General features: G+C 36.6%; 1 protein-coding gene across 1 annotated transcript in view; it reads right to left on the bottom strand.

Moving 5' to 3' along the window:
• Window positions 1-221: 221 nt before the first annotated feature.
• The window catches only part of LOC124607074 (oocyte zinc finger protein XlCOF26-like), a 299,664-nt gene continuing 282,328 nt past the window's right edge, over window positions 222-17,557 (bottom strand). Inside the window, exon 7 of the mRNA XM_047139248.1 lies at window positions 222-640. Coding sequence (XP_046995204.1) covers window positions 354-640 — 287 coding nt within the window. The 3' untranslated portion in view covers window positions 222-353. The remainder of the gene's footprint in view (window positions 641-17,557) is intronic.

The following is a 17,557-nucleotide window of genomic DNA, read 5'->3' as shown; positions in this document are numbered from 1 at the left end:
GTAGTAGAACAATATTTTTACTACACGACATTATAAAGCTAAAAAAAAAGAACAACATGATGAAGTATTTTATTTCTCTACCAAGCAGTTTAATTTCAAACAGTTTTATCTTTAAGAGCTATAAACATTTTGCACTGGAAGAAGAAAAACATATTTACCTTCATGAAACAAATATGAAAATTTAGTACCATACAAAAAGATGTTACACAATTTTTCATCATCTTATTTCAAAGTAATAACTCATGGCCAACAAATTTTCTTACACAAATTCGTAGTTAGTAGCATTTTTACAATTATGTGATAGAATATTCTAAAGATTTGATTTTTAAGTTACAAAATAGAATTATTTTATATTACATATCATCCAAAGAGTCTTGTATGTAATTTATACGGAAAGCATTTTCATCAGGTATGCTGTGCTTCTTACTAACATGAAGTTTTACACTACATTTCTGTTTAGCACTATAAGAACAGAAAGGGCAATGAAACTGGGCTGGCTTGTTACACTCATAACGTTGATGACGCCACAGTGATCTCCGTCGGCGGTAAATTCTTTGGCATGCTGGGCATGGGAATGGTCCATCCTTGTCAAGTTCTGAAGACAGTGATGCCCCAGGCCAAGAACGCCATTCAGTACTACCTGTGTGCAGACATTGTTCATCAACAGGGATAACTTCTTAAATTGAGGGCAAAAGTATACTGCAACCACAGATGGAAAGGTGTCATTAACATTTGTTTCTAGAGGTAAGACTGTTGAAACTGAAGGTTTGTCACTATAAAAAAATATAAATGTGATTGATGTATATAATAGGTTAGATGTATATAATAGATTCTTTAAAACCAGATAGTTGTTATAATACAAAAGAGAAGCTATTGCCATTCATAGGACAGCCACTGGATATACATAGAACTAATAGGTTTTGAAAGTACATATTTATTCTTTAATAGCTATATAGAACAAAGAAAACAGAATGTAGCAAGGAGTGGTCCTGGAGGGATGATGAATGATAATTAATTGCATATTGTGGAAGACTATAAGATGAAGGAGAAGATAATTCAATTAATTTTCTGGTTTGTACCAAATAATTCATTCTGCATTAAGCTCAGTTGACATTTGTTATATATATGTTCAACTCTTTCTTTAACATATTTCTACAGCACTTTGAGTCTTGTTTTCCCCTAAAACAAAGCAGGAGAAAATTGAACAGAAGCAGGAGTAAGGAATGGATAACTCCTGGTATTTCAGTATCTTGTGCTAGGAAGAGAGATCTATCTAATTCACAAGGTAAGCCACAGTCAACAACAGAAACTCCATCATCATGAGTATTATAAAATACTGAGTCTTTTTATTACAAAAGAGAAACAGGTGGACTCTGCTTTTAAAATAAATACCCCAAGAATAAGACAAAATGAATCCAGAACATTATTAAACAAATGAAAACTGTGATCGAAATTACACTGAGCCTCCAGAAAAATAATTCTGTCAAAAATTGTGCCACATCGAAACTTTTGGGCAATAAATTCAGTCACCACTGTCACCACTAATAAAAAATTTAATACAGATGCATTAGATAGAAACTTCTGAAGATAGAAAATAACTTTGAAAGTTTTAAGAGATTACAAAATTGATCAGGGGAATAAAAATGAATAATTATGATGGCTGTGATGGTATTCCTTGTAGAACAGTAAAATATTACGTTCAATAGGTAGGACTGTCCTTATGGTATCTGTGTTATCAATCAATGACTTGGGACATATTCTGCCACAGAAGCAAGCTTGTGGTTATTGTGGTCTTATGAGTTACGCACATTTGTGGCCTTGATTGGCAATGTGCTTGCAAGTTAAATTATTGGTGGTCCCCAAATGGTGCCAGAGGATAAGATTTATTATTCCAAAAATCTACATCTACTCTGCAAACCACTATGAAGTGTATGGCAGAGGGAACTTTCCATTGTACCAATTATTAAGGCTTTTCCCCAGTTCCATTCTCGTATGCAGTGCAGGAAGAATGGAGTGATTGCATAAATACCTCTATGTACACTATAATTAGTCTAATTTTGTCTTCACAGTCCCCATGTGAGTAATATTCAGGGGGAGGTAGTATATTCTTAGACTAATCACCTAAAGCACTAACTATTGGACTAAGCGAGGTGGTGCAGTAGTTAGCACACTGGACTCGCATTCGGGAGGACTACGGTTCAATCCCGTCTCCAGCCATCCTGATTTAGGTTTTCCGTGATTTTCCTAAATCATTTCAGGCAAATGCCGGGATGGTTCCTTTGAAAGGGCACAGCCGATTTCCTTTCCAATCCTTCCCTAACCCGAGCTTGCGCTCCGTCTCTAATGACCTCGATGTCGACGGGACGTTAAACACTAAACACCACCACCAAACACCACTAACTATTTGCAGGATGATTTATGTCTGTCTTCACAGGTATGCGAGTGCAGTTCTTTCAGCATCTCTGTGACACACTCCCATGATCAAACAAACATGCAGTCATTTGTGCTACCTTTTTTTTTTGTATACATTAATTTCCCCTATTAGTCCCATGTGGTACAGATCACACACACTTGAGCAACATTTTAGGAAAGGCTGCACAAATGTTTTGTATGCAATCTCCTTTGTAGGCTGATTGCATTTCTCTAGTATCCTACCAACGAACCATTGTCTTCCACCTGCTTTAGCTATGACTGAGCCTATGTGATTATTCCACTTCATATCCCAACAAATTATTACCCCCAGATATATGCATAAGTTGACTGATTCAACTGTGTCTCATTGACATTGTAATAATAGGATATTATGTTTTTTCATTTTCTGACTTACAAATATGTATATTTCTCAAGATTTAAAGCAAGCTGCCAATCTTTGCACCACTTTTAAATATTATCAAGATCTGACTGAATATTTGTGCAGTTTTTTTCAGACAGTACTTCATTATAGGTAATTGCAGTAATTCATTATAGGTAACTGCATCATCTACAAAACATCAGAGTTTGCTTTTAATATCGTCTGCATGGCCATTATCATACAAAATGAATAGCTAACATCCCAATACACTTCCCTGGTGCACACTTAATTTTATTTTTACATCTGTCAATTACTGTCCATCCAAGAAAACATGCTGTATCTTCCACATGAAGAAGTCCTCAATCCAGTCACGAATCTTGATTGCCCTTTCAATAATAAGCATATGTGTCACACTGAGTCAAATTTCTTTTAGAAGTCAAGAAACACTGCAGCTACCTGACTACCTTGAACCACGGTTTTCAGGATGTCACGCGGAAAAGTGCAAGTTGGGTTTCACACGATCAATGTTTTTGGAAGTTTGCTGATTGGCATGGAGGAGATCCTTCTGTTTGACATAACTCATTACATTTGAACTCAGAATATGTTCTAGGATTCTACAAGAAATGAATTCAAGGATATTGGACAGTAATTTTGTAGATCAGTTCTGCTGCCCTTGTGGAATGGTGTAATTTGTGTTTTCCTCCAACCACTGGGCGCAGTTTTTTGTTCGATGGATTTTTGGTACATTAAGGTTAAAAGAAGGGTTAACTCTGCTGCAAATTCATTACAGAATCCTGGTTCTGTGTACAATTTCAGTTAAACATGGATTAATAAATTCTTAAATTATACAGTTGTAAGAACAGGTAAATTGAATGAACACAAAAGAAGCTTGAATGCTGATTTAAGCACAACATTGCTTCACCGTGAATGAACTTATTTTCAGTGGAAAACTGTTGCTCCTCCATTTCCTATAACCTGTCCTACACAGGCAAATTCTTTGTGTGGCATGGATATGGAATCTGAACTGTAATGCAGTTTGACTTTTTTTATTTACACATATGTAAAGTACTTTCAGAGGTGAAAGTATGTGTAAATGACAGGAAAAAAGATCTATGAATAACCAGGAATCAAATTCTGAACCATTCTGTTTGAAGTTTAACAGTGACCCACTAAGCCATATTGAACACATTATGGGAATTATTATAAATCAACGTAGAACTGTTTTGTTATTTTTCACAAATATTAAATTTTGTACAAATAGTAATCAAGAATCAGAAAACTTGGAATAATTAAGGAATGAACTTTGGGCATTTGGACTATTAGCCTGCTGCTTCATTAATAGAGATATCAAAACCACATAACTATACACTGATTTCTCTTCATTTTTAACAAGGCATGTCCAATAAGTAGATATCTAACTTCTTGGGCACCATATTGCGAACTATTTAAATTAGTCCTGTCATACACTAGATTTGAACAAATCACTCAACTCAGTATCTGATAGGAATGACATTGTATCTGGGAATAATGTAGTTTTTATTTAGGGTGACATTGCATGTAATGATTCATAACAGTGAATTCATACAAACCAACTGTTTTAACTATAAATATATTTATTTAATGGGTTTTAATGTAATTTTATTTTTTGAAAACTTGCCTCATTCTGTATTCCAGCAATTCTACTACTGTATGAACCAGTGGAATTTGTATACAACTAAATTTCTTACTGATAGACACCTATGTTCCATTAATGTACCTGTTTATATGAGTATCTATGTCTTGTAGTGCCTCAGTGAGTATAGCTATGGACACATTCATTAATCATTCATACATCTAATCATCAAATACCTGTTCTCTCCTTCTCCCTCCCCCAAAAATCTCTCTCTCTCTCTCTCTCTCTCTCTCTCTCTCTCTCTCTCTGTGTGTTGTGTGTGTGTTTTGTATATGCATATTTTATGTTCTGAAACATGTAGATATCGTTATGTTTACACCAATACCAATTACCAGCCCTCCCTAAGTTTGCTTTGTTGGATACTTTTTTGATTTTAGGAATTTGTGATATTGATATGCTTGAAATCCAAACAAATTAAAAGTGCTGCATTTCTTATTGTAAATAAATTGTGTGATCTGATATATTCATAGAGAAAAAGAAATTTTCTTTGCTGCAGCTTCTGATATTAACAAATATAACACACTGGCCACATTTAATTGACCAAGTCTTTGTATTTATCCAAAGTTGTGGAGTAGTTTCTTCTCTTTTTAGCAAAATTAACAATGAACCACAAAATTTCATACAGCACAAGCAACAAATACACTTACTGATCCATTGATAATCATATCATATGTAGAACAAAATAAATATTTTCCACACATTTATTTCAATGTTTAAGTTTGCAGTTTGTATACATCTATTTCACCTAGAAAATCTAAAGGGTGTACTGAATCACATTATTATTTCCTTCTTTTCTTTTCTTATATGTAAGCTGTATGTAAACTGAATGGGTTATAGACACCGACAAAGATAAATTAACGAGTTGTTTTGTGACAAGGATAGTTCTTTGATACATCATTAAATATCTGTATGAAGCAAGATAAGAATTACACTCTTCAATTTATTAATTCCTGTATCTTCACCCTTTTGTTTTGATAAGTGGTAGTGTACAGACGTATGCTTGGATCCATCATACCAGCATTGTTAAAAACGTGTATTTCAACCATACATTGAAAGTGTTATAAAAAGTTATAAGAAAAGCAAAATTTATTCACATATTTATTTAAGATGTCCACTCCTATCTGTTCATCATTTCACTCACCGCTGAGATCCTGCATCAAGAGGTTTGGAGCAGACAAGAAGAATTTACGTGATATCTGGAGAAGTAATCCAGTATCGACACTGTCACAATGAAGACTAAACACAATGGAATTAATGTGAAGCCATACATAATGCAAATTATGAATATTGACCTTGAATTTATTGATATTGAAAGTCTGTTGATATTAGTATCAGTTAAAGTTCACCCAGGATTGTGTACAGATTCATAATTTAGCTTCAAATTTCTTTCAACTTTTCTTTCCAATCAATTTTTCCAATTATTGAAACAATTGTTAATCAATTTCTATTCCTCCATCTATACCTATTCAACGGTCACAGAAAAGAAACATGCTCCCACTTTTTTCTGTTGATTATAGTTTTATGAAACAACAGTGAAAAGGTGACAGCCAAACTGGTTTCAATGATGCTATCAGATCTGATATTGTGTACAGAAATGGATTTTTCCATGAAATCTTGCACCAAAATTTTGCTTGAGCATCGAAATGCAAATAGAATAAGTTAGTGAGCCTGTGGTGCTGCACATGCAACCAACTTAGCAAAGAGTGACATAGTGACCACACTCATTGTGTTCTCACCAAAATTGTTTACTTGTTCAATCAAACATCAGAATATATATTTGGCCATAGCTAAGTACTACTTGTAGCTTCATTTAGTTTCACTCATATTTAAGATGGGTCATTTAACTATTCAAATTATGCTCATGACTGACCAAGAAAATCTTACAACTAATACTTGCCAACTTTGAACATAGCCTTCAAGATTAGGTTATTTGACGAAAACTAAAAACAATAGAAGTGAAACATATATGTGAAAATTTTTTACACAGCTCTGCATGTAGGTAAAATAAAATAATATTCTTGCTGAATCTTATGCAAAAGTCCATAATAAAATCATTTTTACACACATGAAACATGATAAGTACACAGTGACTTTAGAGAGAAAGACAAAAATGACGGACAAGAGTAAGCACAGCTAAACAGCAGAAAACGTTGTACCTTATAACTATGGGCTTCTTTACACAGTGGTCTCCAAAAGGAGAGTCTCCTTTTCTAATTTTACAACTTTGATGGTGTTCTTTCACACAGGTGCAGTCCTAAACATTCTAACAGGCTAGACAAACCAGTTGTCATAGATGACATACAGTTAGCTACCTAACACAAAATTATTTCCCTTTCAATGACAAGACATATAAACAGTTGGATGATCTACCTATGGTATCCTCTCTCAGTTCAGCCCTTGCTGAGTTCTTCATGTGCAACTGTAAAACACAGTTCTTGGAAAATAGCCCACTCTCTTCCTAGGTTGGATACTGGTTTAGGTATGTTGATGTGTGGGTGGGCACTACCAGAAAACTTCAAACATTTCTCAAGCAGGTAAATTCTAAATACTATAGTATCAAATTGACAATGAAGTTTAGGGGTAACCCGATAAATTATTGAAATCGAATCCTGCTCATAATTTCAAGATTTATAGGAAACCTACCATCACAGATGTAATATCTACCAATTCTCAACACCCAGTGACCAATAAACATCCTGCCTTTCATTCCATGATACATTGCATAATATCTATACCCATGAGTGATGACAACTTACAAATTGAATTAAATACAACCAGACAAACAGCATCAAACTATGGCTACACTCATGTCTTGGTGGACTCTGTAACGCGTAAAAAACAGAAATAACAGGCCTTCTCTTCTTCACTCTGTTCTCAACCTACTATCTTAAGATCTCAATAAATGACACATGATTCCATTTTTAGGAAAAGTCTCCCTGGATGTGGCCAGAAAGCTTAAATATGGAAACTTTAAAACACCATTTTATGTGCTCAATACTATTGGTCACTTTTTGCCCAATTGTAAAGACAGCATTTCAGCTTTGGAAAAGAGTGAAACACACAAAATTACTTGTAGTTGTGGCAAATTCTGTATAGGTCAGTCTGGTAGAGAAATATTCACATTAATTGAAGTAACACCACAGAAGTTGGGAACTTAGAAAAGGAGACTCTAGTCTTCCAGACTGCCTACTTAAGGAAGGCTGCAGTTACAAGATATAACATGAAGAACTACATCACATTAATAAAGGGAGAAAGATGAAGTACCTTGAAATAATGGAAATTAATAGTCCTTATTCGCCACTTCTAAGACATTCTAGCTGCAGATACTATTGATAATCCCAGCCAGACTATGTTGTAAATAACTCCTCCTATTGAAATGCTCCATTTTTCCTATATTTCAGCTCATGTAGCTTCACTTGCCATGCTAAACCTTTTTGTGTTATATAATCACACCTGCTTCACTTACCTGCTTAATGTCACTTGTGTATCTCACCTGCTTGTAATACTAGACCTGTTAAAAGACAAAATTATTTTGTTCAACCACTCACTTAGAACATGTTACCAAAGTTTATAGTCCAATTTATTTTCTTCTCAGAACAATCACTGTAATTTCTTATATAGTTCATTACTTAATGCATCACATATTTTATCTAAGTTCAATAGTTTCTCATGGCTTTTCCATTGAAGTAATTCGTCTTGTTAGTCCATAATCAAACATTAACAACTGCCATATTTCGAAATTATTAGAGTCGACACAGTTGAATAAATAATAGTGAGTAAAAGACATTTAGTGACAGTAACTATATTTGCATTTTCAGGTTAAATAAATTGAACACAACAACCAAGGGACATTATATTACTCAGATAAAACTCAGAGCGTAACACCAGAGAGGTCTAATATATTCCACATGATGCACTTTGCCACCATCTCACATGAAATATATTGTTCCCACAATTCCATCACCCATCTTTGAACATATGTATTGACATTTGCCTTCACAAGATAAACAAGATAGCCCTACAATCTTTCCATGCTTCTCTTTGTCCTAGGGTTTTGCCAGAAGGTCAGCCAACATGTCTTCTGTGCGGAGGTAATCCACGGCAATGTTTTGTCGCTCTATGTGGTCCCGAATAAAATGGTGCCTTATATCAATACGTTTTGTCCTAGCACTAGACATCATTTTTAGCTAGGTTAAAAGCTCCTTTATTATCACAGAAGATCATAATAGGTCCCACCATTAAATTGGTTTCTATTTTGCATATTAATGTTCTTAGCCACAGTGCTTCCTGTGTGCTGTAAGATTTCGCCATATACGCAGATACTCAGCCTCTATGGTACTCAATACAACAGTTTTTTGTTTTTGAAAGGACCATGAAATGAAGTCCCCCATTAATTTAAAGCAGCAGCCAGTAGTGGAGTGCCTATCTCCCAATTCACTCTCCCCGTCCGCATCACTGTAGCCTTCTAGTTTAGCATTACCTTCTCTATGGTACCTTAATTCATGGTTTGAAGTTCCTCTTAGATATTGGAATATCCTTTTCACAGCTTTCCAGAGCTTTTTCTTTGGATCTCTGCAATATCTGCTCACTGCATTGGTGGCAAATGCAATGTCGGGTCATGATGTTTGAGACAAATATAACAGACTCCCTACTGCTTCTAAACATGAAACATTCTTATCACATTCCACATATGTCTCATTTATATTTAACTTTATTCCTACTTCCATTGGAGTAGTTAGGGGTTTAGAGTCACTCATGCCAAATTTCTTAAAGATTTTTTCTGTATATGATGACTGATTTAAGCTCAATTCTTGTCCGCCCTCATCCTTAGTGATCTGCATACCTAAATAATGTTTAACTTCTCCCAAATCATGCAGCTTTAACTTGGTTTGCAGCTGTTCCTTAAAAATCCTCATTTGGCTTTCATTTTCAGTCCAGATAAAGAAGTCATCCATCCATATTGCCATTATTATTATCTCTTCTCTTCCCCTTTATAATATTTACTGGGATCTGCCTTAGATTGCTTCATATTCTTCTTTATTAGAGTTTTATGTAGACATCAATTTCAGCAATGTCCACTCTGTTTAAGTCCATAAATACTTTTTTGCAAACACCAAATTTTTCATTTTCTGATCTGGTTTTCATGGCTTCTCTTGGTGGAATGACATATATCTCCTCCTCCAATTTCCCATTTAAATATGCTGTTTTTACATCCAAAGAGGAACTGTTAAATTTTGTTTTGCTGCCAAGGCTAAAAGGTATCTCAATGAGCCATATTTGACTACAGGTGAAAAAGTTTCTTTGTAATCTACCCCTTCTTTTTGTGAATATCCTTTTATTACAAGTTGTTCTTTATATCTTGGTGATGAATTTTCAGTGCTCTTCAAAGTGAATACCCATCTTGCCTGTAACGGTTTCTTACCTGCTGGCCATTCAAAGATTTCGTTCTGAGATAAATATTCCAATTCACTCTCCACAGCTTCTTTCCATTCTTGAGAGTTTGGGCCGCTCATTCCTTCTTGTGCTGTTGCTGACTCATCTTTCAAAGACTGGGCTCCATACATCTCAAAATCTGCATATTCTTTCAGTTTTGGTACACGAGAAGAATGCCTTACATGTTTCTCTTCATTTTGTTCATCCTCAAACTCATTGTCATCATAAATATTTTCATTTGCCTTTGACTATCCTCTTCCTGTTCTTCACTTTATCTTTCTTCACATAAGGTTTCACTCTCGGAACTAGGTGCAGTTAACTTAGTAGTCTTGCCCTCTTCAGAGTCCTTTGTATTTTGAAAGAGTACTACATTTCTGCTTGTAACTATCCATTTATTCAATGGATCCATTAATCGGTAGCCCTTTGAAGTCTCACAATAGCCTACAAAAATATATGTTCTAGCTTTTGGGTCCCATTTTCTTCTCAGCTGTTTTGGAATGTGCGCCACTGCATCATACCCAAAAATCCTTATCTTGCTTAGGTCAGGTTTCCTTCCTACCCATATGTCATAGGGAGTTCTATTCTTAATGCTATTGTAGGTGATCTATTGCTCAAATACATGGCCGTTGATACTGCCTCTGCCAAAAATCTTTTGGTAATCCAGCATCAGTTATCATGCTCCGTGCTTTTTCGACAATGGTCCTATCAGCCCTCTCCTGTTAACAGACCTGATGATATTCTTTCCCATCCACCTTTCAACAATATTACAATATTCCTCAAAAATGTCACTCACTTGGACTTTGGAATTAAGAAAATAAACATGAGTATATCATGAATAATCATCAATAAACATAAGAAAGTAATAACTCCCAACCATGGATTCACTCTCCATCAGGCCACATGCATCTGTATGGATCAACTGTAAGACCTCTGCAGATTTACTTTTACTGGCCGTAAAAGATAGCCTTGCTTGTTTACCTTTTGTGCATATCTCACAAGGGTCCTTGGATACGCTATAATTCTGATTTCCCTTTACCATATCCCTTATTAGAGACATACTCTTTGTATTTCAGTGTCCAAGTCTGTGGTGCCATAAAAAACCTTCCACTGAGTATACTGAATGGCTAACATTTCTACATTTACTGCCCGTGGTATCCAACTTAAATATACCCCTTTCGTTACTTGCTGTAGATATAACTTCACAATTTTTGTTGATTATTCTTGCTCCGTGCATGTCAAAAATGACTGTATTTCCCTTCTCGACAATTTCCCCTACAGACAGTAGGTTAGTCACAACGTTTTTCACATAATGAACATTGTTTGCTGTAACCATATCGGGATCACCATTTACACTTACATGTAGGGCTAGTTTCCCAGCCAAATGACACTGGAGCTTGCTGCCATCAACAGTATATATTTCCACATGTCTTATCTTTAACATCACAAGGTAGAGATTTGTCTTTAACAATATGCACTATGTATCTGAGTCTAAAATCTGTTCCAGTTGACGATTCCCCACATCTCCAATTAGAACAGAAACATGAGAGTACCTTACCTTTATTATTGGTCCCTCTCTCTGGGCTATCAGCAACATACCTCTTTTGCTGCGTGTCTGACTTTGGATTTACTTTGTCTCTGCACTGAGATGCAATATGCCCCTTCTTCTGACATCTATAGCACCTCACTGATCTCTTCCTTTTGTCTTTTGAATAAAGAGCAGATGCAGTTTCCTTCTCTAGTACATGATAGCTTGAAGTACTCTTTACATCCTGTAGGATTTTCACTTAAGCACTCTCACCTGTGATTGGTATACCTGAGCTTTCCAGCCCCATAATCATAGGTGCATACCTTTTAGGCAGTCCTGCCAACAGTAGTGTCCCTATCCATTCATCAGTGATCTCATACCAAATGTTTCTCAGTCAGTTTGACGTGGCTACTATTTTGTTGATGTATTCGTCTATACTATTGCATTTATCCAGCTGAGTGGTAATTAACTCACATAATAATCCTACTTTCCTTGTAAGAACTCCTCAAATGCACTTCGTAATTTGATCCAGATTTTTTTTGCTCTCACTGCTTTTTCAACGTGAACATATTTCACTGGGTCAACAAGTAATATAAATGTTGATTTTGCTTTCCTATCCTTACTTGAATAATTCTGATCTGTGGATTTCATTGTCCCATCCACCACATCCCATAGATTGTGCAAATGTAAATATGCTTCTATTGCAAATTTCCACGTTGCATAATTTTCACGACCCATAAGTCTTTAAATCTGCAAAATTTGTGTCGTGCTCATTTTAACAGTAACATTTATCTTTCTTGATCTAAAGAATAATACCAAAACATAATACAAAAGACTTGTGTTCATCTTGTATGGATAACTCATACTTCAAGCAAGTGCACTAATAGGAACTTTTCCAATATTTTCTCACTATTATATGATGTATAGACTTTTTCCATATGCATCACTGGGCCCATAAACTATTAGAGTCAAGACAGTTGAATAAATAATAGTGAGTAAAAGACATTTAGTGCCAGTAACTATATTTGCACTTCCAGGTAAAATACATCGGACACAGCAACCAAAGAATATTAAATTACACACATAAAACTCAGAGTGTACAACAGCACCAGAGAGGTCTGTTATATTCCACATGATGCACTCTGCTGCCATCTCACACAAAATATATTGTTCACACAATTCCAACAGAAATGAAATGAGATATCCCGTAGATGCACTGATTTAAAAGCTTTGATCCAAAAAAACTTCACAGTTACACATATTTATCTTCGTAGCTTTTGAGGCCTTGGCAACCAAAAACCTTTTTGAAAAAGGAGATAAGAAATAATGTAGAATATTACACTAAAGTGCTGTGAGTGTTTACATTCACAATGTATAAAATAGTTTACCAAGAACTGATGGCACAGTCAATCAATGTAATAACAAACAATACGAATATTAGGATTGATTGTTACCATACAGAGGAGCTGTTGAACAGTACACAATAGAGATGGGTCGAACTCGTTCATTCTCGTGAACTACTTCATTCATTTCACTCTTTGCCGTGAAGCATTCAAATGAAGTAGTTCATTTATGAAGTACGGAAGCCTGGCGAAGTTGGCCAGTTCGCCGCTCAGCCGCAGCTACACTCGCTTCGCCTCGCTCGTACAATAAAGCTTCATAATACTTCATAATTTTACCAACAGATGGCCGAACTACGCAGTAATGTGCATGCAACATTTTACGCTCTTACAGTGTCTGGGTTAACTAAGTAGAGCATGGTCAAAGGGATCAAAGGAAAGATATATAGAGAAGCCTGTCACATATAAAGAAGGTATTACGTTTAATCTTGCTCGACATTTTCTCATGAAGCGCCCAAAAAAATCTTTATCTGCCAAGTGAAACCTTATTTGTTGTATTCATGGACTGAAAACTAGGGCTACCAACGAAATGCAGTCCAATTTTATGTTCCTTTTAAAATTTAATGCAAAATAGAATGAGTATGTTTACCACTGTCACAAAGTCTATATACCTACGTTAAGTAATTATTCAGAAGTTTTCTTGTTGATTTTATTTTTGTTGAGAATAATAACCTTTTAAATTCAAAATATAAACTGTCACCTGTAGTCATTTCAGGTAAAATCCCTCTTTATTTTATTCGGAAAGCAGTTTTTGTGTCTGTTCACGCTTATACAATGGCTAGCAACTAGCAATCGCATAAAAGTAGTGAAATTTGGGGTTTCTTTGCCAATTTAGGTGATGGGAAAGTAAAGTGCAACTGTTGTACTGAGTGTATTTCGCCGCGTGATTCGTCGACAGGCAGTAGAGGGAGCATAGAAATGAAGGGAGAATGAGTGACGTAGCGCCGACATAGTGGGAGAGAGAAAGAGAGTGAGTGAACTAGAAAAAAGTGTGGAGTGTGCTATCTGTGAAGAGTTTGAAGTACCAGTTCATTGAAATTGGGTGGTTAGTTCACACTTCACTGGAGTGAAGCGTTCATTTGAACGACTCATTCACGAGCTCCCCATCACTAGTACACAAGCATACTCAATAGTAGACTGTTTGAGTTTAGCTATCAGATAAAGTCCTTCATCAGAAAGGTAAACAAAGATACATAATTATACACAAACAACTCACACATATTGTCATCTCCGGTTGATGTGGCACCCATTACTGTGGCAAGTAGCAATCTTGTCTAGGATGGATAGCAGTGATACACAGAGATGTGAGTTGTGGAAGGGGAGGGAGCAGGGTAGGGGTGAGGGAAGAAGCTGTGGCACTGCCTCTGGGAACTTGTAGGGGCAAGGCAGGGACAGGATGGTGGAATCCTAGGAACAGCATGGGGAGAGCTGTGTTTAGGGTGAAAGCAAGAAGGGCGAAGAGGTAAGGACTACACATATGAGTCAGAGGATAGAAGGTACATGAGAGATTAGAGTTGAAGTAGAGAAGGAGGTACAGACAGTTGGAGGACACAAATTAGCAAATGTTGAGGCCAGGGGTACTATGAGAATAAAGAATATGTTATAGGGAGAGTTTCCACTTGTGCAGTTCAGAAAAGCCGGTGTTGCAGGGAGGATCCAGATTGCGTGGACTATGAAACAGCCAATGAAGTCAAGTACAACTCATTATGCGACATGCTCAGAACTTGATGGTCTAGCAGTCTCTTGACCAAAGTTTGGAAGTGGCCATTCTTGTGGACAAACAACTAGTTACTAGCCATGTCCTCTTTGAATTTTGCACAGTTGTTGCCGCTAAGTCAGTAGACTACATGGCTGCTTTCACCCGTAGCCCTACCTCAGGAAGTGGTAGGAAATGCTTTTGAGAGGAATGGAGTAGGCAGTAGTGGTGGGACATATGGTACACACCTTGCAACTAGGTCTTTTACAGAGGTATGAGCCATGAGGTAAGGAGTTAGGAGCATGGATAGAATAGGGATGGACAAGGATATTGTGTAGATTGGGTGGCTAGTGGAATACCACTATGGGAGGGGGGGGGGGGGGAGGATATTTCTCACTAAGGGCACAAACAGAGATAGTTGAATGTGAATTAGTTGCACCAGTTCTGTCTGATACTGAGTCATGAGGAGGGTGCTTCTTTGTAGCGGGTCAGTGTGTATGTGAGGGTGGTAGGAGACTGTGGAGATAAGACATGGGATATCTGTTTTTTGACAAGATGGGGAGGACAATTTTGGTCTGCAAAGGCCTCAGTGGAGCCATCAGCATATTTACAAGGGGACTGGTCATCACTGTAAATGCTACAACCATGGGAGGCTATGCAGAATGGAAGAGGCTCCTTCATGTGCAAATGCTGTCAGCTGTCAAAACAGAGATATAGTTGGGGGCTGGTTGGTTTGATGTGGACGGATGTACTGATGGAACCATCTACGAGGTGGAAGTCAACATCAAGGGAGGTGGGTTGTTGGACTGAGGAGGAGAGTTGAAATGGATTGGCGGAGAAGGTATTGACGTTCTGTAGGAGTGTGGATAGTGTGTTCTCATTCCTGGTATGAATCATGAAGATGTCATCAATGAATCTGAACCAAGTAAGGGGTTTAGGATTCTGGGTGGCTGGAAAGGATTTCCCTATGTGGCTCAAGAATAAGAAGATGTTGTTCAGGTGCCCATGATCAGTGACTTTGTTTGTAGGTCTTGCCTTCAAAGGAGACGTAATTGTACATTAGGAAGTAGTTGGACATAGTGGTCAGGAAGCAGATTGTGCGTTTGGAGTGAGTCTCGCATTGAGAAAGATGTATTCAGTGGTGGCAAGGCCATAGGCTTGAGTATGTTATATAGGTGGGGTAACATTGACAGTGACAATCAGGTGGAACAGAGACAGAACTGTGGGGACAACACAGTTCTGTGTGTACGAGTTGTGCATGTATGAGTATATGTGTGTGTGTTGTGGTTCTTCGTCTGATGAAGGACTTTGTCCTGTTCAGTGTGCCTGTTGTTCAATGGCTCCTTTATATAATATCATAACCAAGTATACACAATTTCACATTCAGAGTATTAGAGACAGGAAAGGAGAGTTTACATATCTGTTGCTGTAACATATACAACTGAACATGGGTGACAGATACAGAAATTTGATACTATAATTGAATCCCTAGCTTTTGGAATCTGAAATTATTGAAAAATTATTGGTGGAGGATCATACTTCCCAAACACAAATATTTATAGTTCTGGCAAACTTGTTTAATCAAAGTTGTCTTTTCCTCATTATTTGTAGGAAAGACAACTAGCTTCTCACATTTAAAAATGGCATATCATCATGTGCTAATAGAAAGGATAACCAGTTTCTCATGTTCTGGTAGTATAAAAAAGAATATATTATGTGTAAGGCATGACAGCAATTAAAGTGAACCCCTTTCTGATCACTAACGGGCTTTACGTTATTGGTGATAATCAACATCAAGGGAAAGAGCATGTGATTTAGAGAGAGATTACATGAATTTCACACCAGAATTCCTTTATTTTGTTAACTGTAATGCCTTCAGCATTAATCATTCTCATTCTTACATCCTTAGGATTAATGATAAAAATATCTGTTTAAATGCATATTTTGCCAATCAATATACCATAAACACTGGCAGCAGTCAGGACTCTCAGGTTACTGGCAACAAGCATAAGAGGAAACACACACTATCAAAACAAGAACAAAATATTCCCTTGTTGCACAAAAATATCCTATACGCAATTCATCAATCCGCTGTCTCATCAGGGCTATGTTTTTATAAACTCATAAATTTAGAATACATGTAAGAGCACAGATTTATGTCACTGAAGACCGTAAAGCACAGAAAAGTCTAGAGGAGGCCTTTATACAGCAGCAGATTTCAGATGGATGCTGTATTACATAATGAAGTGTTTGGAGTGACATTTAATGTATGCCATACTTTGTTTTCCTGTTAATGTAATTTTCCTCTCTTCAGGCAAAGGAATTATTTAAAAATTCCAAAAATCAGACGTTCAATAAAATTCTTTTTTAAATTTTGTTTTATGCTGGTGGTTGCTGCACACTGCTGCAATCATTTCTGTCCAGCACCTGGTAAGTAAAGACTACTCTGGCACTTCTAATTTTGCTATTATCCATTTATGACTTTTATTTTAAGTCCATTTAATATTACTACAACAGAAAAAAAACAGTATACCGTTAATCCAAATTAACTGGGACCGGACCTTGTTCGGATTACCGATTTGTTCAAATTAGCTGGAATTATGGTGACGAGTTTCTAGAATGATGTATACCAAGCAGATAAGTAGGTACATCATGGTAACAAATGGGAACAAGTGTGGGAACAATGGCCCATTCTCACTCCTTGTTGTTGTGCATTGTTGAGACCTTTCAAGTGTCTGAGGTTAGTGCATTGCCAGTTGGCTTGCAAAGTGCTTGGTTATGTTAGTTATCGATCACTGGCATATGTACGAGTTGTATTGTATTTGTTCAGGTGTAGTGGTGTAAGTATCTTCGTCACGAGGAAATGGAAACATTTAACATTAACTCTCAAAGAAAAACTGAATGCTTCGCAGCAGATAGACAATGGTGAGAATGTATCTAAATGGGCAATGGAACTGAGTGTTGGTAAAGCAACCATTTGTGATTGGAAGAAGAACTGAGTAAAACTTGAACAGTCCTGTGCAATGTCTTTGGGAAAAAC

Source organism: Schistocerca americana, chromosome 3, assembly GCF_021461395.2.
Source record: "Schistocerca americana isolate TAMUIC-IGC-003095 chromosome 3, iqSchAmer2.1, whole genome shotgun sequence".
Lineage (NCBI taxonomy): Eukaryota > Metazoa > Arthropoda > Insecta > Orthoptera > Acrididae > Schistocerca > Schistocerca americana.
This window is presented reverse-complemented; position numbering and strand designations above follow the sequence as displayed.